The sequence below is a fragment of the Aspergillus fischeri genome, genomic scaffold (assembly GCF_000149645.3).
Source record: "Aspergillus fischeri NRRL 181 1099437636264 genomic scaffold, whole genome shotgun sequence".
Lineage (NCBI taxonomy): Eukaryota > Fungi > Ascomycota > Eurotiomycetes > Eurotiales > Aspergillaceae > Aspergillus > Aspergillus fischeri.
Genome location: NW_001509762.1, coordinates 5306163 through 5329334, shown reverse-complemented (window position 1 = coordinate 5329334; position 23172 = coordinate 5306163). Strand labels below are relative to the sequence as shown.

The 23172-nt window shown below is 51.3% G+C and overlaps 11 protein-coding genes across 11 annotated transcripts, besides 2 other annotated features; 6 read left to right on the top strand and 5 right to left on the bottom strand.

The window, feature by feature from the left end:
* Positions 1-619: 619 nt before the first annotated feature.
* Positions 620-2872, top strand: NFIA_090190 (RNA exonuclease; the record flags this gene model as incomplete). The annotated part of the gene is made up of 1 exon (XM_001260957.1): positions 620-2872. One exon carries the CDS (start codon positions 620-622, stop codon positions 2870-2872), a length of 2253 nt encoding a protein of 750 aa, XP_001260958.1.
* Positions 2873-3134: 262 nt separating this feature from the next.
* Positions 3135-4910, bottom strand: NFIA_090180 (uncharacterized protein; the record flags this gene model as incomplete). The annotated part of the gene is made up of 2 exons (XM_001260956.1): positions 3135-4569; positions 4630-4910. 2 exons carry the CDS (start codon positions 4908-4910, stop codon positions 3135-3137), a joined length of 1716 nt encoding a protein of 571 aa, XP_001260957.1.
* Positions 4911-5707: 797 nt separating this feature from the next.
* On the top strand, positions 5708-6949 carry NFIA_090170 (threonine aldolase GLY1; the record flags this gene model as incomplete). Its single annotated transcript, XM_001260955.1, has 2 exons — positions 5708-6782; positions 6840-6949. The coding sequence occupies 2 exons, from the start codon at positions 5708-5710 to the stop codon at positions 6947-6949; spliced, it is 1185 nt and encodes a 394-aa protein (XP_001260956.1).
* A 182-nt stretch (positions 6950-7131) lies between these two features.
* Positions 7132-7156: a microsatellite.
* Positions 7157-8106: 950 nt separating this feature from the next.
* Positions 8107-11303, top strand: NFIA_090160 (serine/threonine-protein kinase; the record flags this gene model as incomplete). Its single annotated transcript, XM_001260954.1, has 3 exons — positions 8107-8997; positions 9060-9460; positions 9509-11303. The coding sequence occupies 3 exons, from the start codon at positions 8107-8109 to the stop codon at positions 11301-11303; spliced, it is 3087 nt and encodes a 1028-aa protein (XP_001260955.1).
* Positions 11304-12099: 796 nt separating this feature from the next.
* Positions 12100-12120: a microsatellite.
* A 492-nt stretch (positions 12121-12612) lies between these two features.
* Positions 12613-14126, top strand: NFIA_090150 (putative alpha-1,6-mannosyltransferase subunit; the record flags this gene model as incomplete). Its single annotated transcript, XM_001260953.1, has 3 exons — positions 12613-13042; positions 13117-13402; positions 13454-14126. The coding sequence occupies 3 exons, from the start codon at positions 12613-12615 to the stop codon at positions 14124-14126; spliced, it is 1389 nt and encodes a 462-aa protein (XP_001260954.1).
* A 584-nt stretch (positions 14127-14710) lies between these two features.
* NFIA_090140 (putative NADH-ubiquinone oxidoreductase 12 kda subunit) lies at positions 14711-15114 on the top strand (the record flags this gene model as incomplete). Its single annotated transcript, XM_001260952.1, has 2 exons — positions 14711-14936; positions 15020-15114. 2 exons carry the CDS (start codon positions 14711-14713, stop codon positions 15112-15114), a joined length of 321 nt encoding a protein of 106 aa, XP_001260953.1.
* Positions 15115-15531: 417 nt separating this feature from the next.
* NFIA_090130 (pH-signaling protein PalC) lies at positions 15532-17115 on the bottom strand (the record flags this gene model as incomplete). Its single annotated transcript, XM_001260951.1, has 2 exons — positions 15532-15786; positions 15841-17115. 2 exons carry the CDS (start codon positions 17113-17115, stop codon positions 15532-15534), a joined length of 1530 nt encoding a protein of 509 aa, XP_001260952.1.
* A 674-nt stretch (positions 17116-17789) lies between these two features.
* Positions 17790-18443, bottom strand: NFIA_090120 (Bromodomain associated domain protein; the record flags this gene model as incomplete). Its single annotated transcript, XM_001260950.1, has 1 exon — positions 17790-18443. The coding sequence occupies one exon, from the start codon at positions 18441-18443 to the stop codon at positions 17790-17792; it is 654 nt and encodes a 217-aa protein (XP_001260951.1).
* A 331-nt stretch (positions 18444-18774) lies between these two features.
* On the top strand, positions 18775-20235 carry NFIA_090110 (transcription initiation factor TFIID subunit 7 family protein; the record flags this gene model as incomplete). The annotated part of the gene is made up of 1 exon (XM_001260949.1): positions 18775-20235. One exon carries the CDS (start codon positions 18775-18777, stop codon positions 20233-20235), a length of 1461 nt encoding a protein of 486 aa, XP_001260950.1.
* A 130-nt stretch (positions 20236-20365) lies between these two features.
* Positions 20366-20953, bottom strand: NFIA_090100 (uncharacterized protein; the record flags this gene model as incomplete). Its single annotated transcript, XM_001260948.1, has 1 exon — positions 20366-20953. The coding sequence occupies one exon, from the start codon at positions 20951-20953 to the stop codon at positions 20366-20368; it is 588 nt and encodes a 195-aa protein (XP_001260949.1).
* An 869-nt stretch (positions 20954-21822) lies between these two features.
* NFIA_090090 (putative epoxide hydrolase) lies at positions 21823-22924 on the bottom strand (the record flags this gene model as incomplete). The annotated part of the gene is made up of 3 exons (XM_001260947.1): positions 21823-22149; positions 22195-22329; positions 22388-22924. The coding sequence occupies 3 exons, from the start codon at positions 22922-22924 to the stop codon at positions 21823-21825; spliced, it is 999 nt and encodes a 332-aa protein (XP_001260948.1).
* Between the last annotated feature and the right edge of the window lie 248 nt (positions 22925-23172).

The following is a 23172-nucleotide window of genomic DNA, read 5'->3' as shown; positions in this document are numbered from 1 at the left end:
AGGCGATGGAAGTACGGAGGGGAAAGAGATGGGATGCACAAGACCGGAAGGCGAATTTTTGGCTTATCAGATCGGGCCCAGACTTGGAGGCACGTAAGGTACCGTACCGTTTCTTACGCTTTTGTTGGGTTCGATTCCGCGGAGAAACTGTTTAGCTGCGGATCAATCATAATCCGCCCTGACGCCATCGCAATGAGTCAGCAATGATATTTTCCTTCGCCCATTGGACTTCGCATCTGGGAGTAATTGATCCAGGGAGCATTACAAATCAATCAAAAATGAGAAGTACACCGTTAGCTTGACTTAGACGACCTCTTTGGAAGCAGCAACGTTTGGTCAGTAAGCAGTTCGTGGATATAATCATCACGTGATTCAATACTCAAATCTGATGTCTGGGATACTTATTATCACGTGGTCTCAAAAAGTCCATCCAATCCCTTCTGCTGAGCATTCTGGACAAACAACCGGCGAGGAGGTTTCGAAAAACTGCTTTATGCCGAGTTCGGTTTTGTAATCTAAGACAGTTATTCACAAGGAACACGGATGTCCTATATCTTAAGTGGTTGCAACCTCCCTAGCCACTAAATATCTGCTTTTGTTGGGCACCACCGGTCCAGATATGGCTGGAACAAACAAGCGCAAGCGCAGAGAAGCCGAATGCTCAGATGATGAGGATCCAGTCGGGCATCCTTCCGATAATACTAATGGCTTTGGAGTAGCCCAAACTCTATCACTTCTTCACGGCGCAAAATCACAAGCGGCAGACGACAGCGCGATAGCTACTGCAGGTTCTGATGCGACACCTACAGAAAAAGCCCATGATCAGATGAAAGACGGTGTATCGGTGCAAAGACCCACGAAAAAGAAAAGAGTCGACGGCGAAAAGACAAAATATCCTGTGCTTACCTATGTGGAAGGTCGACTGCAATCCTCCATCCGCATCGCGGATCTCCAAAACCTATTGCTTTACTGTTTCGCGGATGGCATTGCACCTCAGTGGATCTCCATCAAGCATTCGGGTCATATTAGAAAAATTGTCGTGTTGATGGTTCCCGGTCTGGAAATGGGGATGTTTGACGGGACTCTTCCGTTGAAACCGCAACCTGAAGATGAGGATTCTCGATCGACTCAAGCTCCCGACGCAGAGCAGAAAGACTCCGATGCTAACAAGTCGGCCGAAGGGGATGAGGACAAGGCCAACTTCCTTCGCTGGAAACAAGGCCTTCCGCTGGAAGATCGATCGCACCGATTCAACCCCCGTTCTTTAACGCGAGACAATCTTCCGGAACCATTACAACCACTGGCGGACATGTTTCCACACATCTGGCCCGTCAGAGCTCCTGGAGACTCAAAGTACAACAAGGTTCATTCTCCTCTTCAAGCCATCTTACTTTCTTCCTTACCGAAGAACAAAGAGAGTGGGGGCAAGGGCCCTAAACCGCCTAAGGTAGACAAAAGCTACGTCCCTAAGCGTACGCCTATCACGGCATTCATTAGCAGTGTTGACGATCTGCGCGAAAACGATTATGTCCTTCATCCGGCCCTCTTGTCAACTGAAAATGAGAAGTTGGCGTTGGCGGAAAATCGCAAAAGAGCTGGCCAGTCGACCGAGGATGGTTGGGTCGATACACATGTTTCGAGCTGGGAAGCGGGACAAGTTCCTGAGCATGAGATTCAGCAAGGCAGTGTAACTGCCGGTCGCGATGTACTGGCTCTGGATTGTGAGATGTGCATCACAGAAGGTGGTAAATCAGAACTTACACGTATCAGCTTGGTACGGTGGGATGGCGAAGTGGTGTTGGATGAGCTTGTGAAGCCACAGTTGCCCATCATCGACTACCTGACCCGCTTTTCCGGAATCACAAAAGAGAAATTGGATTCTGTCACGACCACCCTCGCCGACATTCAGCAAAAGTTACTCAATATCCTCACTCCGCGCACGGTACTGGTGGGCCACTCGCTCAATTCCGACCTGAACGCTCTCAAGCTTACCCATCCCTTCATTGTTGACACCGCAATCATCTATCCCCACCCTCGCGGACCACCGCTCAAATGCAGCTTGAAGTGGCTCACTCAGAAATATCTCGGCAAGGAAATCCAAAAGGGCCAAACTGGCCATGACTCCGTGGAGGACGCCCGTGCCGTGCTGGAGCTGGTGAAGCAAAAATGCGAAAAGGGCGAGCGATGGGGCACAAGCGACGCCTCAAACGAGAGCATCTTCCGGCGTCTTGGCCGTTCCCCGCGCCCAGGGAAAGCAACCACCTCTGGCGAAGGCCGTACAGGAGCCGTCGTGGACTGGGGCAACCCCGAGCGCGGATTCGGGTCGCAGGCGACCGTCGCGATTGGGTGCCAGAACGACGAAGAAGTAGTTCAAGGCGTCTCCGCCGTCGTGAAAGGCGATCCCAGCAACCCGTCCGTTCCAGGTGGCGGAGTGGATTTCACCTGGGCCCGAATGCGAGAACTCGAGGTTCTCCGCGGGTGGTGCAATCGTCTCCCTGACCCGAACAACGCCAACGAGTCGACGACGTTGGTTCCTCCTCCCGAAGAAACTACTCCCACGGGTTCTGGCACAGTCGAGCCTTCTGCTGCTGCTCAGAATGCCCTGGCAGATACAGTAGCCCGCACAGTTGCCAACATCCAACGCATCTACGAATCCCTTCCACCTTGTACCCTGTTCATGGTATACTCGGGCACCGGTGACCCACGAGAAGTCAGCCGCCTGCAGGCCATGCACAAAACTTTCCGGGAGGAATTCAATTCGCGCAAACCGTGGGATGAGTTGACTGTTAAATGGACGGACGCGGAGGAACAGGCGTTGAAGAAGGCCTGCGAAAGGGCCAGGGAGGGCTGTGGGTTTATGTGTGTCAAATAGAGGAATTTCTCATGGGGGTTATTTGCGTCTTGCATATATGGCCTCATCTTGTGTAAATGTCGGTTATCGTTGGATTATTGAATGATCGAAGTCAGGATACCCAGACATTTGGTTGAGGTTGATGAAGATAGATGAATTACATGACATGAACATTTCTGCAGTGCCAAACCACTACGATGATAGGCATAGTAAAGGCCAGTTTATAACTCTTTATCTTGAACAGTTTTCTAGAAATACATGTTATAAACTGCACCCTATATTGTCACCGGCCCTCCTCAGTCTCCATTGCTTCCTCGCGTTGCATTGCTAAGCGCGCCATCGTGTCCCGCGCTGCTATTTGCTTTCGTCTCTCGTCATCATCGTTAATGCCTGAAGGCTTGATCTGCGTTGATGTCGGCAGATTCTCCTTCGTGGAGTCAATCTCATGATTCCGTGGTTGACTGCCTGCTTCTTTGTTTGAGTGTTGGGACGTTTCCTCCGTATTCATTGGCAGACTTCCTTCTAATGCGTTTTGATCTCCGTCCGTCGATTGGGAAACTGCATTGCCCGACTGACGCCGTGAAGGGGGCCGCGATTGACTACGCAAGGTTCGCGAACGAGTAGAGCCCCGTTGCCTGGCCTCCAGTGCTTCGCTAGGGCTCGTGTTTGACGGTATTTGCTCATTTTGACTACCTGTACCAACGTTGCCATTTTGTTCGCTCAACGGTGTCGGTTTTGGTGTCTGAGGGAAGTCCGGCTTGGCAGACTGGCTGAATGATTTACGCGGTCGTCCTGGCCTTCTCTTCTCGGTGTTTCCCCCGGAAGGCCGGTCAGCCGAATGGAATATGCGAGGCCGCTTGACCACAGCGGGCTGTTGCGTGTCCATATTTGTGCCTTGAGTGTCTTCAACCATGTTGTCAAAGTGAGGCGTATGTTGACGCGATCGAGTGACCTCAATACGAAGTCTAGGCGATTCAGGCGGTATCTGATGGTGGGTTGAATCGGTTATGGCACGGCCAGGCTCGGGATCTTTCAAGGGAATTTTGACCGATTGAGCATGCATATCCGCGAGAGAGAAGTCGCCGAATGTGTCATCTTCCTCATCGAAGGAGTCCGCAATGGGCTCGGTGCGACCACTTGGAAACGAGTCGGGCCAGGGCCGTTTCCTACCAGCCTGAAGGAGCCCAGGACTCCGGACTTCTGGCATTGCAGTCGTTTCCGTGCCGAAAGTTGCAGCAGGGTGCCTTGTTGTCTGCTCCTCCATGTATCGGTTCTTCAACTGGAGAGCCTGGATCTCCAACTTCAATGTCTCAATTTCTTCGGCTTTCGATTTGAGTTCTTTCAACACCGTCCTGATCATATCGAAATCGCTTCCATGAGTACCAGAACTGTCAGAGGGAAGGCGCCCAGGACCATTTAACTCTATCCGAAGCGATGTGAAGGAATGTTTCAATTCCGACATGGTATCATGCAGGTTGTTAACGGAGTTGGAAATGTAATCAATGCTGACACCTTGATGCTGGATCTGCTGTTCCATCGACATGGTATTCCCGTCGACCTTGTGGGGACCGGTAGATACTAAAGCCCGACTGGTGGACTCTTTCGGAGTTGGACAGAGGATACGTTCGAGGGATCCGTCTTTGAAAAGGGGTTCAACGGTGCGCATGGTGACGATCTCCCTAAATGATACCTTGGGTAGCTTCCAGAAGATATTAGGACTGTAGCCCAGTTAGAAGGCGCACTTGCACATGAGCCTGCTTCTTGACTTCCGCACTCACCCATCGTCTAAAGCACACAGGACCCCCAGTTTCTGCTGACACAGCTTGCAAGCAATTTCCTGCAGGATACGACCCCGCAAAAGGCTCATTTCAGAGTTCTGCGGCACCTGTTTCTTCTCGGTTGAGATCGAGACCCGGTGAAGTTCGACGCTCAGCCATCCTGTAGCGACGGCGTAGGAGTTGGACAGCCTTGCCCACTCATTTTCGAGCGCAGCGAGGGAGCTCGAACAGCGTGAACACTGGCAGAGAATAGCGGGACGAGCGAGTTTCGACAGATCCATTCTAATGATCACATTTAGCACAAGAACTGGCGACTGGCGACTGTCGAGGACAAAAGAAGGGCTAGCCCAATTGCGGTCTTGTAGTATGATGCCCACAGTGATCTCGAATGCTGAGTAAGGCGTTCCATTAACATGTTGACGGGTCCAGCTATTCCTCTTTCGGCTATCGATAAAGCACGAACGCGTTTGGGGTGTTTCACTTTTTTCCCCTTTCATCATGACGTTTTTATCATAACGGTCAATTGCTAAGGTATTGAACTAGCGGTCATATTACAGGGACGTATTTGCTCCAATACCTTACGACTGGGTCTCATTCTGAACATTACAGTACGTGGGACTGAGGGCTGCCGTTTATCCTCGGTTGTACGGATACTGGTTTCTATCATTCGAAGTATAGTTCATATCTTCATTGCTGGTAGAATACAATGTTAATTTGAGCACTGTACGAAAGTATTGTAGCATATCTTCCTTCTAATATGACTGCAACTGACTCTCCAAGGACGGACAGGTCTCGGGAGTCAGACATGGAAGCTGACCCCGCACGCTGCTGGTCTTTTCTGCCGTATCCGAGCGGGCGGGCACCGAATTAGGAGAAGATCAAGAGTCGCAACTCCGCACGGCTGCTTACCAGTTGGATTAAATGCTTGAGCAGTTTCAATAAAGAGGCCTCAGATCCTTCTTGATGAACAGCGCTCGCATTCTACGCCGGCAACTTCTTGCCTTCCGGTCACATTCTCCCGCTCAAACGTTCGGACGCAATCGAGTATTAGCCATGGCGAGCACTTCAGGCCGTCTCGATGGGACCAATGGCAGGATCAGTAGTTGGCAGGGTGCTGGTGCAGCAGAATTCGACTTGCGAAGTGAGTTCGTTGCAGTGCAGTGGAAGACACGAGGAACTAATATGGAAGAACACCCAAGGCGACACGATGACCAAGCCTACCCCATCGATGCTCGAAGCGATTTGTCAGACAACCTTGTTGGACGACGTTTTTGAAGAGGATCCTGTGACAAATGACCTCCAAGCCTACGTCGCCGAACGGACCGGCCATCAGAGCGCCTTACTCGTCATGTCGGGGACTATGGGCAATCAGGTTGCCATTCGGACACATCTCGTGCAACCTCCTTACTCCGTTCTCTGTGATCATCGCTCTCACATCGTGCGCTACGAGGCCGGAGGCGTCAGCTCTCTGACAGGGGCCATGGTACAACCTATCGTGCCTAGTAACGGTATTCACCTTACTCTGGAGGACATTCAAAAGCACGCAGTGCTCGACGAAGACGTACATTATTGCCCAACGAAGCTTATCAGCTTGGAGAATACCCTGGATGGCATGGTGATGCCTCTGGCCGAAGCTCGTCGGATCACAGAATGGGCTCATCAGAACGGAGTCAAGGTACATTTGGACGGCGCGAGACTCTGGGAAGCAGTGGTTTCTGGAGCCGGCAGCTTGCCAGAATATGCTGGCCTGTTCGACAGTGTGAGTCTGTGCTTCTCCAAAGGCTTGGGCGCACCAATTGGAAGCATCATTGTCGGATCCACTGAATTCATCAAGAAGGCTCGTTGGTTTCGCAAATCCATCGGTGGCGGCGTTCGTCAGGCTGGAGTAATTGCTGCGGCTGCACGGGTGGCTCTCGAGGAGACTTTCGGGCCAGACCCCAATGGTCAAAAGGGTAAACTTCGAGAAACTCACATCAATGCAAAGAGAGTCGCCGAGATGTGGACTGCCCGTGGCGGCAAGTTACAACATCCAGTACATACAAACATGGTATGGCTGGACCTTGAATCCTCTGGTCTAGGTCCCAATGACCTGGCCGAGATCGGAAAGGAGCTTGGCCTCAAATTATCCGGAGGCCGAATCGTCGTGCATTATCGTAAGTCGCATACAGTACCCAAGCAACATGTGGTGGGTAGTTTCTGACTAGTCACAGAGGTTTCCGAGAACGCGCTCAGCAGACTGGAGCAGGTTTTCGATCGCGCTCTGAGTGGCGAATACCAGCGCAGCACAGATCAAAGTATTCCTTATGGAATGAAACGGTAATAGAAACTTAGATACTTCTTTTCGTAAGAAGACATTGTAATCCCCTCTCTAAATCCAGCTTGTCGTAAAGACTTGTAAACACTGAGTTGAATGTCACATTGATGTTCCATGGATGACCCCCAGCCGCCAAATCACGATGCAGTCCTATTGGTCAGAGCTTCAATGGAGGCCTCAGGAACTAGCCTTGTTGATGCCTTGTTGATGCCTGGGGCGTACTCGACCCCAAAATAAAGGCGGACCTTCACCCTCAGCCTAGGAGCTTGTTTCTCGGACGACGACTTTTTTACAGACAGCCTCCTGTCTCGTCCCTGTCGTTGGCTCCAGTCCTGTCAAGTGACAGCCATCACAGAACTCATAGGATCTTGATAGTCCAGTAAATGGCTGACGGGGAACAGCTGAGTGTGTGAGTTTCCGTGCAATGTCTCTGCTTGTGGCTGATCGCTGTTGTGGACTAACCATTGCCTATTGTACGTTAGACATAGCCTTCGTGCCTCAGATAGCCTTTCTCATACATAGCCTCTCATCGCTTTTTGACTCAATGGTCCCGGTCGTCCATTCCTTCAACTGTCTGGACGAGAAATAACCGCTTGTGATGAATAAGTGGATTGAGTGCAGTCTTGCATATCACTGTGCATCCTGGTAGCCTACAAGGGCTTTCAATTTTTTTTTTTGGAATTCTAGGTTTTATTGCCTTGGGTGTTCCTTTCTTGATTCCTTATCCTATCCGGATTCCCGTGTCTGTGGATTCGTTGCCTGGAAACACCCATTCGAGAGGACCACTCCCACATTGCCTGGAAAGAGCGTTTGGCCAGCCATATCCATTCGAGGGCCCCGAATCAGATTCCTTGGACACAATAATTCTTCGTCGGTTTCAACTTCTGGATCTCCTGAAAGGTGAGAGGGCATTTCTCTCTCCTGTAGGGAATGCGAGACGAAGTGCCAGGCTTCTAACAACGGCAGAAGCGTTTTATGAACTTGTATTGATTATTGAGTAGGTTATGCAGACATAGTTCCCCACGCGCATCGGCTTTGATACCCCGGGCAGCCCACCCTTGACAGTCTTTCCTTTTATAATTTGCGCTATCGAACTATTCGCTCTTTTCCTATTTCCTTCTTTTTCTTTTTTCTCTTTTGGGAGCCATCCTTCGTCATTCTAGATGGAGGCGACTCAGGAGTCGACTCAGCCATGTACAGATCCCCGCCGTATTGGTCGGAACAACTCTGGTCTGCTTGAGGAAGATGTTTCAGACATCATCTGCATCTTGCATCCAACATCTCTTGCCGCTCATGAGGCAGTGGCCGCGACTGCTTCCCTTGCGCGTCAACACATCTTACAAAAAGATGAGTTGGAATACGAAGATCCGGACACCGCAGCTCTGGATATCGCTCTCAGACTATCCTCCAATGTCCGTAATATAAACTTAGGCTTTTGCTTTGGGCGCAACAGAAGCCGGTGCGACCTTCTTCTTGCCCCGGACGACAATGCAAAGCGCATATCCAACACGCACTTCCGAATCCACCTCACCGGCGACGGAATTCTGATGCTTGAAGATCTCTCGACCAACGGCACCGTTGTAGACGATTGTCGTCTTCGCAAGAATCAAAAAGAGAACAGCCGCATGTTGACCAATGGTTCTGTCATACAAGTGTTGCGCGGCAACAACGCCTCTGATGAGGTAAGGTTCGTCGTCCGTATTCCGTCCCGGGATGGATATGCAATGCGCTACACTGAGAATATGCTTCGTTACCTCGAGCGAGTTCAGAGGCAACCAGCAGGTGCCATGCAGAAGAACCTTCAAGGCTCGGTGCGACCAAGTCTGGAATGGACAGTAGCCAATGCGTATGGAATGCACTGGACAGGCGGAAGCATGTACAATGTGACTGGCCAAATCGGAAAAGGAGCGTTCGCAACTGTTTACAAGCTTGCCACAAAACAACACGGAGCCGTGTACGCCGCCAAGGAGCTCGACAAGAGGAGGTTCATGAAGAACGGGATTCTTGATCAGAAGGTCGACAATGAAATGAAAATCATGAGAGATCTCAAACATGTGAGTTTTGGAACCCATTCGTTTGGTACAGGACTCTTAGAACTAATCACCACTGAGAACAGCCCAACATCGTGCAATACATTGATCACCATGAACATGACAGATGGATTTATATTATCATGGAATATGTACCTGGCGGCGAGCTTTCTACTTATCTTTCAACCCATGGCAAGATTCCTGAAGACATGGTCAAAACATTGGCCCGGCAGCTCCTGCATGCATTGCAATATCTCCACAAACGCAGGATCACGCATCGTGACATAAAGCCAGATAACATCCTGATCGCTTCGCTTGAACCGCTAAAAGTGAAACTGTCAGACTTTGGATTGTCGAAGGTCGTTCAAGAGGAGACCTTCTTGAAGACATTTTGTGGCACTTTGTTGTACTGTGCGCCCGAGGTGTATCCGGAATATGAGAACTATCGACGAGGTGAAGTCAGAAAAAGACGTCGATTGGGTGATCCGTAAGTCAACGTCTATTCATTGCGGGCATGGCTTATATTGGTTTGTAGTCCTCCGAAAACGTCCCCATACGATCAGTCCGTCGATATGTGGTCATTCGGTGCGGTACTATTCCATATCCTTAGCGGTACACCTCCGTACACGGGTCGAGGCGACGACAGAGGGTCTCAGATGTTGCGGAATATCATGACTACCGAGCCTGATTATGACGTACTGCGTAGAGAAGGTGTATCGGAGGCCGGTGTCGATTTTGTTAGGCGCCTTCTGAACCGTGACCCTCATTCACGGCCGAAGGAAAGTGAATGCTTTCAACATCCGTGGATACGTGATGTGCCAGATGTTGACGAGTACGATGATAACGATATTCAACCCGCGGACTTCGGGGCCCTGTCTGATATTGGTGAAGATCTGGAGAATGAGCTTGATGCGTCACAGATCTCGCTCAATGACAATCCAGAACCGGTTACTACCGGTGACGAAAGCCACGATTCCAACGACTTGGCACAATCCAAGAGGCCCAGGATCGACCATCTTCCTGCTGACATTCACTATCCATCACTCCCAAACATTGAAAGCTTCCCAGCTGCTCGGCCAATCCCTGAAAGTACTCCCAGACGCTTATTTGGCGAAATTACCTCTTCTGCCCTGCGCAGTTCCAATGTCTTTGGAGCCAGTATGAATGCGTTCGGCGGTGACGACCTTAGCGTTCATGACTTCGTTTCTTCAACCGGTGAGTCGATTATAAGCGACGGCAACAGCCTAAACTCTGTCCTTTCCCTTCCGGACAATCCCTTTGCTGGATCCGCGCCAAGCTTGATGGGGGCTGAGAATCTCGTTGGGCAGCTGAACATGAACTCGTGGCACCCTGGCACTTCGGCACACGGTCCCCCGGCGGCCACCGAGCTGCCGGCTCTGAAGACTAGCGTGGATGAAGGAGTCGGTGGAAGTCCTGGCCCGGAACTCAACAAGGAAACGCACCCGAGTACTTCGACCCCGAAGGGAGCCAAATTCAGCCGCCGGATTGAGTTACCACTTCCCGATACCGCTAGCGAACGTTCCAGTCGGGAGATCACCAGGGAAAATAGCAAAGTCCCCTCTGATAAACCCGAAGCGAGTGCCGGGGAGGTTTTTGACATTGAATTGGCGGTCACGATCGACGCTCGAACCGGTCGACAAATCTCACATCCACCAGAGGGCATAATGAGCGACACCACTTCAGCAGCCCTGCGACATGAGATGCCCACCGAAATTCCTCCGACCATCTCTCTTCACCGGCATGAACAGTCTCGTCCGCTTTTAGGAAAGCTTACTACTCTCCCGGGATCGATATTCGACCTCACGATCCGCTTGGAAGATCGAATGACATCCTGGGGGCGTGGTCCTCTAGCAACCATCTGCCATCCTGACCCTATGGACACGAGGATTCCTGCATACGCACTGGAAGTGACTTTCTGGGCGCCGGCTATCGAGGCTCAGATTGCGGCAGGGCGCAACTGGATGGAGGTTCCTGGAGTAATGGCTATTCTTTCGACCAAGACTCGCAAGTGCATCTGGGTCAATGACACAGAACTGCGCCGTGGGTCAGAGGGAAGCAGCACTCGGGAGGGGTTCCACTTTGGGAAACTGTACACCGGCGATATCATCACAATCTACAGACATCGCAACAAGTTCTTGAAGTTTCAGTGCGAATTCTACCATGGAGACAGCGCACGCTCGCGACCAGAGGAGGAAAAGGGCTTCGTGGTGCGGAAGGTGTTGATGTCTAAGGAGGGCGTGGCTGGCAATCGACTGCCGGTGCGCAAAGATAACGATGGGGGAAAGAAACACGGTATAAATGTAAAATGAGAAAGGGCGCTTGGGTTAGGTAGATTTGGGATGGTCATCTGCTTTTTTTTGGATGGTTTATGGCGCTGCTATTGTTAGCTACCTATTGTTAGCTGTTCACTCTGTGGCTCTACTGCGGAACACTACGTTTCTGCGAGGTTTCGTTGGGAATCAGCATCCGAGTTGAGCATACAGCATTGGTCCAAGTTCTACGATATCTGTAAATGAAGTCGACTCAATCATTTCTGACTCGTAAATCGAATGGGGGTTCTCCTAGTACTCACTGTATCCATAGGTAGCGATGTCTGCAGGTACGCAAAGCCACGCATTTGTCGATCATCACATTTTGTAACGAATGAGGTCATGAGCACTATTCCGAAAGAGACAATTCAGGGTCCAATGAACTTCTGATAAATGGTGACGGTGTATGGTAATCTTATGGTAATTCCCTTTCTATTTGGTTAGGTTGTATCTCACAATCTGTTAACACCACAAGCTTCCACAAGTCTAGAGAGTTAGCATGGAAGATTACCATCTCTTAAACTACTCAAAGTCTAGTTGATCCATCCTGCCTTCCTTCGTTGAAGTCCTTTGCCATAATCCATGCTGGTCAGAAGAACCACTTAGATCTGGTTGGAATATTACTGTTCCCGATTTAATTTCCCGCTAAATGGAGACTCTCGAATCATTTTTTCTCTTCTCATGGCAGTCCCATCATGTAATCTTATTTTTGATTAGATCTGTCTTCTGACTCTGGTCAATATGTGAGACAGGCTTCTTGACTGAACTATCTCTATCCGTCATGTCGCACAGGGTACATCATCATCATCATCATCATGTCGCTGTCAACGTAGCATCAAACAATTCTATTGTTATCGCTCATCTGTGCTCCTGTCTATCTATAGGTTCCCCCGTCAACGTTCCACGGTTCCCCAAATCTAGTCCCTAAATTCTTCGCTCTCGACGGAAACGGGCAGACCCGTTCACGGCGAAAGTCAGTCCCCTTTATGCTTGAATGGCTACTATTCCATTTCCGTATTGATGATTCTCCCTTGTTATCTTTCTTTTGTTGTTTTCTGGTCACATACTACTCCCGTACCACCTTGCGCTCCTGGAGGAATTCTTGGCCCTTGGCCACGTTTACTCCGCCGAAGATCGACCTCCTGGACGGTTCCTACTTCAACAGCGACGATCCTATTATTGAGTGCCAGCGGTAACGATTGCGGTCGCCTGCATTGAGTTACCACCAGCCGGAAACCAGAGGCTTGTATGAGAATCACCGCGCCGACATTTCCACCATCTTCAAGTTCCCCGACGGCCTCGATACCCCATGTCCCTCTCTCGATCACCCTCTCCCCACCCGGGAGGAGGGTGGTCAAGTCCGGGCCTTACCCCCGGCAGTGGAACTTCGACCCCGCGCAGCGGTTTTCTCTCACCTAACTCACTCGGTCCCAGCGGCATATCGTGGGCAGCGGCTCGAGCGAAGAGCGACGAAGTTCGAGGATATCCGTCTTTCTCGACAAGGAATAACGGGTTTTTCTCCAGGTCGAAACGCAAGATCACGTCTAGCCTGCCTCGGTTTCGTATGAATGGTTCGGCGCGAAATGAATACGTTGACAAGGATGAATACTGGCGGGGGCAGAACTATTCCGGGACAGGGTTGCGATTCGGGTTCGCCAGGGGCTTGATGCGGAGGAGGCGGTCGCGGGCCATTTTGGCGCTGATTGTCCTTTTCCTTGGGTATTTGTTCTTCTGGACAGGTATGCGAAACAAAATCCTAGCCTTGTGCGTGACTGTGTGTGTGAACAGATTTGTTGACTCTGGGTGCTTGCAGCTATTGTTCAAAGTTACCGGCGATCATCCTTTGGCGGAGGACGCAACTTCGTGATCATCCTCCAATCCAATGTGGAAGGAGGGGTCATGGAGTGGAAGGGAGCGCGCGAATGGGCCATCGAGCGCAACAGTATCTCTAACAAGGAGGAGTACGCGAAGCGGTGGGGTTACGAACTGGAGATTGTCAACATGTTGGCCAAGAAGCGGTACTCGCATGAGTGGCGGGAGAGCTGGGAGAAAGTTGATATCATCCGGGACGCTATGAGGAAGTATCCAAATGCGGAGTGGTCAGTCAAGCCTTGCATGTGGAATTTACCGTGTCTAACTGATTGATGTAGGTTTTGGTGGTTGGACCTAAACACTTGGATCATGGAGTACTCTTATTCCCTGCAAGATCATATCTTCGATCGGTTGGGCGAACTGACGTATCGCGATATCAACTTATACAACCCGCTGAACATCAGCCACCCACCGACAGCCCCTTATCTGGACGAACTGTCCCGCTCGGCGGAAGGAGACGGGAATCCATCCTCTATCGATTTTTTGCTGTCACAAGACTGCGGAGGCTTCAACTTGGGTTCATTCTTCATTAAACGCTCGCTGTGGTCTGATCGGCTATTGGATCTCTGGTGGGACCCTGTTATGTACGAGCAGAAGCACATGGACTGGGAGCACAAGGAACAGGATGCGCTGGAGTATCTGTACCAAAGTCAACCGTGGATTCGCAGCAATGTCGCCTTTACGCCTCAGCGCTACATCAACTCATTCCCTCCAGGAGCTTGTGGTGAAGGCGACGATCCCGACGTGCATTACTCGGAGAAGGAACGTGACTTCATGGTGAATATGGCCGGTTGTCAGTTCGGCCGAGACTGCTGGGGGGAGATGTACCAATATCGCGAGCTCAGCAAGAAGCTCAACCGCACGCGCTGGCAGCGTTTGAAGGATGGACTGGGCGAACTTTATAGCAGACTACTGCCGAAGGAGGACAAGCCGCAAGAACAACAGCAATGAATATAACTGTTTCTTCCTTGCAAGGTCGGCCTTTTTTTCACTGCATACGAGGACTTATGAGTTATCTCCCTGAGCGCCAGATCTCCTGTACTGATCGATGTATGACTTGATTGTTTTCTTGGATTGATCTAATTTGCATGGTGGCTGCAGCCTCTGAGGCGTCTCTGGTTGAGGTTGTTTGATTTGGCGTGGCGCTTGGTGCTTCCGATTCATATCTGTCTACCATTTATAATGAACCTAATTGTATTTTTAAATGTCCGATATTGCATCGAATTCGTAGCCTCACCTGGTCAGGATAATCAAGATATGTAGTCGAAAAACCTGCCTTACCGCCTTAGAAAACGCACATTAAGCATATCTCGCCCGCCTTACGTCTTACCGCCTACAGCGCAGCCAATCACATCACTCCAATTCCCCAGTCCCATTCCGCCGACGACATCCATGAAAAGGCACAAGAATCACCCCGACAAGCTCATAACCAGCTAAACCAGCTCCTCCCAGCACAGCGGACCTCACATCCCTCCCAGACGACCAATCCTCTCCGACAACCTCAACCAACAAAAAGAGAAAAAAAAGGAATCAAAATGCCCACCCCCGAATCCGCCGCATTCCTGGCTAAGAAGCCCACCGTGCCCCCGACATACGAAGGCGTCGACTTCGAGGACAACGTCGCCCTGCACAATGCCCGCGACGCCATTATCCGTGAACAATGGGTGCGCAGCATGATGTCCCGACTTGTCGGCGAGGAATTGGGCAAGTGTTATGCTCGTGAGGGTGTAAACCATCTGGAGAAGTGTGGGAAGTTGAGGGGTGAGTTTCCTCCGGGGGTTCCTTTGTCTCCGAGGGTTGTGGCGGTGGTGGCATAGCTAATGGGTCACGATTGCAATCTGCAGAGAAATATTTCGAGTTGCTGAAAGAGCGCAAGGTCAAGGGCTATCTGTTCCAGGAGAAGAACTATTTTGCGGGCGAGGGGGAGAAGTCGGCGTGAGTGAGCACCGGCGAGGTTGTGCGTATGCTTTGGGTTTGTGTGTTTTAGCTTTGCAGTGAATCAATGGGTGTCATGTCATCTGTTTTCCTTGTCTTTCGGTTGAGGGTGGTGATAGGGCTAGTCTAGTCATTGCCGGAGATACCTGGCATTGAGTGAAGAGTAGGATGGGCAGGGCATTGTTGAGATAGATGGATTGTATTGTTTTTTGTTCGGGTTTCCTGTACATATATCTTGACACTGACACCATTGCAATACATCATTACATGTTCATACGAGGTTGGAGCGAACATGCCTGTGTAGACTGATGTCAGTCTTCCACGAGGCAATGGCTCTTGAGTTCATCTACGCTTGTGAACAAGTCAGTATGTTGTGTATACAATGCACTGAACGTCGTCGTATTCTTGAAGCAGGGTATCGTCAATAATAAGTGCTTTCGCTTCGCTCTGGAAACGCTCCTGGAGCAACCCCAGCAGGGCTAGTCAACTCGTCGTCACTGTCATCCATGTCCATACGGGGCTCATAGTCATCCTCTGCCGGTGGTGCACGCATTCGCACGAGTTGTTCCTCGTCCAGGGACGGGAGCTTATAAGGACCAGGTGGTGAATGAATGTCGCGACCGGACGGCAGATTGGCTAAGAGGTCCGTCGAAGGTGGAATGAGTTGCGTGTTGATCTATCAATCTGTCAAAGACCTTTCATGCTCAAGGACTGCTGAAAATAGGCTTACCGTGTCATTCATCCTCTCCCACTTTGTCTCTAGCATTTCGATCACACGGCACTCTTCTTCCCTGCCTGCATCATCGCCGGGATCGAGCTCACCCTTCGCGGCGCGGTCTTTGCCGCCCGACTCCTTTTCCAACCTTCGCTCCTCCCGTCTCTCAGCCCATTCCTTCTTCAATCTAGAAAAGCCCCCTTTGCTCTTGCCTGACGCTTCTTTCTCTCCCTGAGATGCACTTCTCAAACCCAACGCGCCTTTCGCTGCCCGCAGCCAGGCAATCCCCTCCCCTATCTTCCCCGCAAGCTCCGCATCAACGCCGAAAAACCGACAAGCCCGAGCCCGCGCGACACGGCCCAGAACTCGCGCATAGCCAACCACATCTTCGTCAATTCCGATCTTCCCATGCGCGCCAACCGCTCCCATGCCAGCAGCCGCCTGCTCCGCATACTCGGCCGCACGAACGCACAGGCGCGCAAAGAGCAGCGCCCGCACCTTGGGGATCTCCGGCGCCCGCACCATCCAATCCTTATCGTTTGGGTTTCGAGCCTGTATGCAAGCCGCGACATAGGAGTCGTCTTTCAACACAGCCAGGAGTGTCGCTTCAGCTAACGCAAGTGACGACAGTGCCGCCTGAGCCGCCGGGTCCAGGTCTGGTACGGCGGTGGCTGTGCCCGTCTGGCGTGCTGCGCCTGTAAACGAAGGCGAAGACGCGAGTAGGGAGTGTACTGAGCTCGCTTGCAGGAGGTATTTCGTGGCGGTTTGGACGGCCGCGGTGCGCTGTTCTGGGGTTGGAGTGGTGGGGGCGTAGAGAGCGCGTAGGACGCCTGAGCGAGCCAGGCCGCTCAGCACGTAGCCTAGTGTCGTGAGGACAAAGGCGATCTCAAAGTCGATGCCTTGTCCGCGAACTCGGCCGTTTGAGGGTCGGCTTTTCAGCGATAACGGGGTTGAGCTTAATGTAGCTCGCCATTCTGTTTCGAGCTCGCTGTGGAGAGTGACCTCGATTTCTTCACCACCTGTGCTGCTTCCACTTTCGACAGGTCTGCCGCTCAATCCATGAGAGATAGCAGTGAGATACGGCAGGTAGTTGTTCAGCGCGTCGAGGATTGTGATGAGGTGGGCATCTCGTTGTGGACTGTGGGGTAGTCTTTTGTGGGCCTTGAGAGCGAGTCGCAGTGCATGTCGAGCGGTAGACGCAGCCTGGGGTAGAGATGGATGTGTGCTAGATGAGAGAAAAGTCTGAAAGGAAAGATGGGCGGTGGTAGGGAGAGCAAAGGCATACACCATGATGCTGGACTTCTTTACTGTAATGCGGAGGTTGAAGATGGCGGGGATGAGGAAGCGAAAGGATGAGCCGTTGATGTCACCGCGAGGCCAAGAGTCGTCTCCATAGCACAGCCTATTACAGATATAGTCTACAATTCTAAAGCATTTCGGAATGTGCTAAACATTGTCTCCCTGGCTACTGCCAATACAAGAGCATTTTGGTATTTGGCTTCACTTCACGGCTAAGTACATGACCTAGACATAAGCTATCTCTGGTTGCGGGAAACTGGCGTCACCACGGGTTGACCTGTCAGGGGGATTCCATGATCTCGCACGATCATAGTATATGCCGGGGAGAGACAAGCCGTGTTGTCAGCCCCGTCCGGTCGTTTGCCTGGGCAAGGCTTGGATCTTGACCTCGATCGTGAAGGCAGATCAGTCGGTCACGGGGTCGAGATTGGGCGAAAATTACTGGCGCTTCGCCGGAAATCAAGCATGAGCCTGCTCCAGATTTATTCAGCCTTCATACTGAAATCTGACTGAGACGCCAGACGCGATGTGGAGGCGGACTTCGAAGACTCTCGGCTGCTTGACTGTTGCCGTTGATGGTCGGTCTGGCTGTAAATTTGGTGAACCTTTTATTGAGTGTGCATGGTTTGAGCATCTTATTGAACGTCGGGTGACCTCGTGCTTCCTCACACTTCCATACCATCTGCTTCTGACAAATTGCTGGGTGCACTACTGACACCAGACGAGTCGCTCTCAGCAACATATGGCGCCCGCGACCGCACTTGATGGCTCCATTCTTGGATGCTGGGAACACCTCCCTCTATAACGATCGGATGTTCCTCGGCGCTTTTGCCAAGCACAGTGCCCGCATATCGAGACTCCTCGCCTGTTTTGCTGTGCTTTTTCTTCAGGGCTGTAAGGAAATCTTCCTTCTCCACGGACTCGGGGTCGATCATGTCACCCTCGCTAGGTAGGAAGCCAGCCACTCGCCGGATTTCACGGTTTGCCGGTCCTGTGAACCAACCCAAGAAATTCTCCAGTCCCCGCATATCTTCCTCGCCTTGCCAATCCTCCTCCCATTCGCGCAATTGCGGTCGTAGTGCGCCAACGTCCTGAAGTGCTTGGTAGACGTCTTCTAGCACCGGCGCAGGGGCAGGATCGTTCGGGTGAGCGTTGGCTGCATGGGATGCAACAGATGATGCAAGAATCATCATATACCGAGCTGTAAGATCGGCTAGTGTATCTAAGACGGACGGACGCGTGGCATGGAAGCCAGCTGCGCGCAAGATCTGAATGATGGGTGGGCGGAGGAGAGCATTGTGTAGGTTGGGCCCGGACATGATGCTGCTACCTGTCGGTTAAACGTAGTAAATAAGACGAAATATGACAGGCAAGCTGTAGCAGAGAGATACCGGTCGAGTAACAAAGAGATGACTGTGAACTGATCAGTGTTGGTTGGATTATTGATTGAGAGGTGAGAGAAAGGCGGAGCGAAAGATACAACACTTTCTGCCGGTCGTTCTCATGTCTCCTTCCACTTGGTTCTTCTCTCTCTCACACATCACGACAACGGCACAACACGATTTCAGAGGATTACTTCTTCTTTTCAAATCTCATCGGTGTTGCCGGTTCTGTGGAGTGCTCTGTTTTCCCTAATCATACATCGTCATCATGTCTGACGCCCCTCGCCCTTCTCTCAAGCTCACGCTGGGCAAGAAGAAGGCGCCCGAGGGAGCTTCGCAGCCACCGAGTCAGCCTCCCCCTCCCTCGTCAGAAACACCTCAGCGGAAGATCACATTAAAAATAGCGCGCAAACCTCAACCGGCCGAAGAGGAAGAGAAGGCAAAGAAGAAGAAGCCATCGAGAAAGCGACCGGCGGAGGGGCTCGCAGGTCCCTCTGCACCAGAGGCATCCGCGCAGCCCGTGGGACCGAAACGCATCAAGCTCAATACTTCCAAGAAGCCAGGAGTACAGTCGATCCGAATCAAGAACAAGGGGCTGGTTCCCAACAGACCTGTCGGCGTTGGCTACGACTCTGAAGCCTCTGATACGGAAATCGATCCTTGCATCGAGGAGCAATTCATTTTACGCATGCTTCCCGGCGAAGACTGCGAATATTTACGTCAAGCGATCAACGAACGACGATTCGATCGGTCAGAATTTTCCTTCAAGCCACTCACGCGCGAGGGCCGACGCGCCGTCCTGCGGATCCGTGATAAACAGTACGCAGCGACGCTGGTGGACTTGCCCTGTATCGTCGAAGGCATGAAGAGTTGGGATCGGCGTGGATGGTATAAGTCTGCGGATATCTGTCAGATGCTTTTAGTCTTGGGGCCTGTTTCGAGCGATGCAGAGGCCCTCAATTACCCTCTTCCGTCCGACGTCGAGATCCTGGACGAAAAGACTTTACAGTATCCGCATGGTCTGACACCCCCTTTGCGTTACGTGAGAAAGCGGCGGTTCCGCGAACGACTCAGCACGCGGACGATAGAACAAGTGGAGAAGGCTGTGGAGGATCTGATCGCGCAAGACGAAGCCGCTATTGCATCTCGCTACGAATTGTTGGACAAAACATCATTAAACCGGGCGGAGGGACTTGTCCAGAGTGGAGAGTATTACGAGGAAGACGAGTATTATGACGATGAACAGGACGCAGAGGGCGAGCTCGATGAGGGCATGGAGGAGGTCGCTGCCGATGATGGAGGTCTCGATCCTCTCCTGGAGGAGATGGAAGCTGCTCTGCGCGGAGACAATGAAGCGCAGCCACAGGGAGCGCCTCCCTCGGATACTGGCCTTGCGAATCTCTATCAAGCTGGAACTCCAATGGCGACTAAACCTTCCACACCTGCAGTGGATACATCGGGCGATGAAAGTGACTCAGATGCTGACGAAGAGGCGGATGTGCCTGAAGACGAACTGGATGACGAGCAGCTTGAGCAACAGCGGCAGTTCCAACAACATCGCGAAGAGATTGCCGAGCTCGAGGCCCTTATTCGCGCCGAGACGGTCAAGTGGGAGAACATGCAGAACCAAATCCTGAAGCACAAGCTCGCCAAGCGTATTCAGGATTTGAAGCGGGATCTATCCTTGAAGAAGGTCTCCGTTGGTGAGGGCGATGATGCTGATACTTGATCCACACTTCATCTTTTTAGCATTTGATTTGATACCCGATTGCATGTTATGTACAATTAGCAATGACATATCCTCATGTCTATCTACTAAAACACATTTTCCAGCTCCAATTTATCCGTGCCTACTTGTTTCAGGCAACTGGATCTCCTGTACCTGCACGAACAGCTCCTTTCACATCCAGATTCTCCTCTTCCTTCAGCTTCCGCTGTCTCAGCGCTTCCCTCTCGGCGGCCTCTCCATCAGGCTCCGCAGGACTCTGGCCAACACGATCGCCTAGAATTCGATCATGTTCCTCCCTCTTTCGCCCCATGTCCGCAGCAAGATCTCTTTCTTCTCCAAATCCAGGGTTTCCAGGCCCTTGTGCACTGCCCACGGGACCGGCATGCGCCCCAGCCTGTGCTCGCTCGCTTTTCTGTCTTACCGCCCGAGCAATGTCTCCTTCTGCGGGTTGCTCCTCCACGCCATATTCCAAGTCAACATCAGAGGCGGCTTGCAGAATCTTCTGCTCCTGTTCGCGCCTCTGCTTTAGTCTTGCGAGTTCTTTGTCATTGGATGGTTTGGAGTCTGCGGTACGACGGGTAATGAAGGAGACTGGATCACCGCGCTGGCGCTGGTGAGGCTGAACTCGCTGCTCTTGGGGTGTCTGGGTGACGGGGTTCTGGGATTGGTCGTATGCGGCTTGCTTGGAGGGTTGCGCTGGTTGTTCGGGGGATTCCATTTTGATGATGCTTGCGAACGCAGCTAAGCGATGAAAAACTAATTAATGGAAAGGGGCGATACGATGGCTTCGTGTTCCTGTGATTGTACAATAGATTGATTCATGGAATGTCTGGCGTCCTCGCGGTAGATAAGCAGTTTGATGGATGCATGACGTCAGTGACGATGCCTTGCTTCACTCGCGATCGTCCTTTATGATGACTTCTATCTCCAATGTGGGAGAGTGTAAATGACGGCTAACACAATCAATCTGATTTACTCGAAGCTTTGGCTATCTACGTTGTCACTGCTTGTCATTCGCGAGTTGAGGTGTTCTGTGTGGTGTTCATGGACAACCACGTCTCATATATATATACCACTGAAAATGAAAGCTGCTCGTTACCGCCTAGTTGAAGCGAACTCCATAATGTTCCTTTTTATTAATAAAATTCACTGATCTGCTCATCAGCTATATCTCAAATTATCATGAACTCGTCGAGGACACGACCGACCTGTCTTAGTTTCCTACATTTCTGGAAGTAGACAGGCCTACTTCTTTCCAGTTTGCTGATGCACGATCAATGATCTCGAGAGGCCTGAGATCTACAGGGCGACCAGGGTCAAGCCAGCTCCATCGAAGAACTAAACTGCATGTCTTGGAAGTCACATTACGGGAGCGTCGTCCAAGATATGGAGGTTGAGGTCCAATTCTTGCGCTGAATCTATGTACTTGGAACTTTGGAGCTGAGGAAGGGAGAACTGTTTTAATCTGAAGACTTGAAGGGAGATTGATATTCAATACTATGCTGTTTTATAATACATTAACATTTCTTTGAGTGAAACCCGTCTAGGCTGTCGTCGTCTGCGTTTGCGTGCAACACGGGAACATGACTATACTTTACCCACAAAGCCAGGGCGTGCAAGGAATGCTTCAAGCATTGCATTCAGCTCTTCTCTCGCCTCAAGCTGTATCCAGTGACCTGTCGTACTGACTCGCTTGAGCGTAAAGTCCTCGGCGAAGTCTTTCATCTGTTCGGGGAACCCGGGTATCTCAAACTTGTTCGGTTGCGGGCCGATCATGAAGACTGGCATCTTGAGCTTTGCATCGAGGTTTGCTTCGACCTCGTCATCCTTGTTCACATTCCTGACAAGAGCATGGTACCAGTTGAGTGCTGGCTTGTGGTGGCCTTGCAAGATCCTGTTGTGCATAGCTCGTTCCTGAGCTTGTCAGCGGATTCAATGGATCTTGCGATGTTAATATACCTCGTCGCTGACATAGGACGCCAAAGGACCTTGCTTGTCATTCTGAAGCCATGCCTTTACGGCGCCTACAGGGCCAAGATGCTCAGCCCACAAGTCTGGGCTATCGGGGTAGAACAACGTGAAGAACGAGTCCGGCTGTCATTGAACGCAAGGTTAGCCTGAGAGCTCTCCTGACAATGAGTGCATCTCTCACATGCTGATCCAAAGTACTGCCTGCTTCATCCTCTACGAAAAATTCGATATACCCACACTTCTCGAATCCCAACAACTGCTTTGTAAACCTGTTTACCATGTCCAAGTCAAAATGCTCCCCCGGCTTAGAGTAGGGCACAGCAATAAACGTGCATGACAGCAGACGGTCGGGGTAATAGTCTGCTAGCCTTGAAAGGAGATTACATCCAGTATCGTGCGCCACGGCATGGACCTGTCTCAGACCCTCGTGCTCCAGTAATTCTATGATCTCCCTTGCCATACTCTTGAGCTTGTACTCGTCCACCGCGGTGGGTTTGGAGGTGCCGCCGTACCCCAGTAGATCTGGTGCCAGGACTCCATATCCTAGTTTGATGAAGTGACGGATCTGGTGACGCCAGTCATAGCAGGAAGACGGGAACCCGTGCAGGAGGAGGATGGTTGCTCGTGAAGCAGTTGCTGCATGGTAGACATAGTTGTATGTATGGGAAGTTGAGAGAGTGTGGAGCTTGGCAAGCTCTGGGAATGCAATGCTTGCCATTTTTGATTTCACAGTGGGGTAAGATTAGAAGACAAATTTCACCGAGTTGAAGCTTGAAAGATCCCGGGTACATCGAACCGCGGAGAGTTCCTCTGACATTCGGAGACTTAATCAACTGTTGGTCTTTGTCCCGTTCTTATTGGTGATGTTCTTTCATCCCTGCAGAGTGGCCCTTCAGTTTGTTGACTCATTTCATCATCAACTGGAGAAGATCTATAGCCTCCTGTCGGTGTTGGTCCCCTATGATC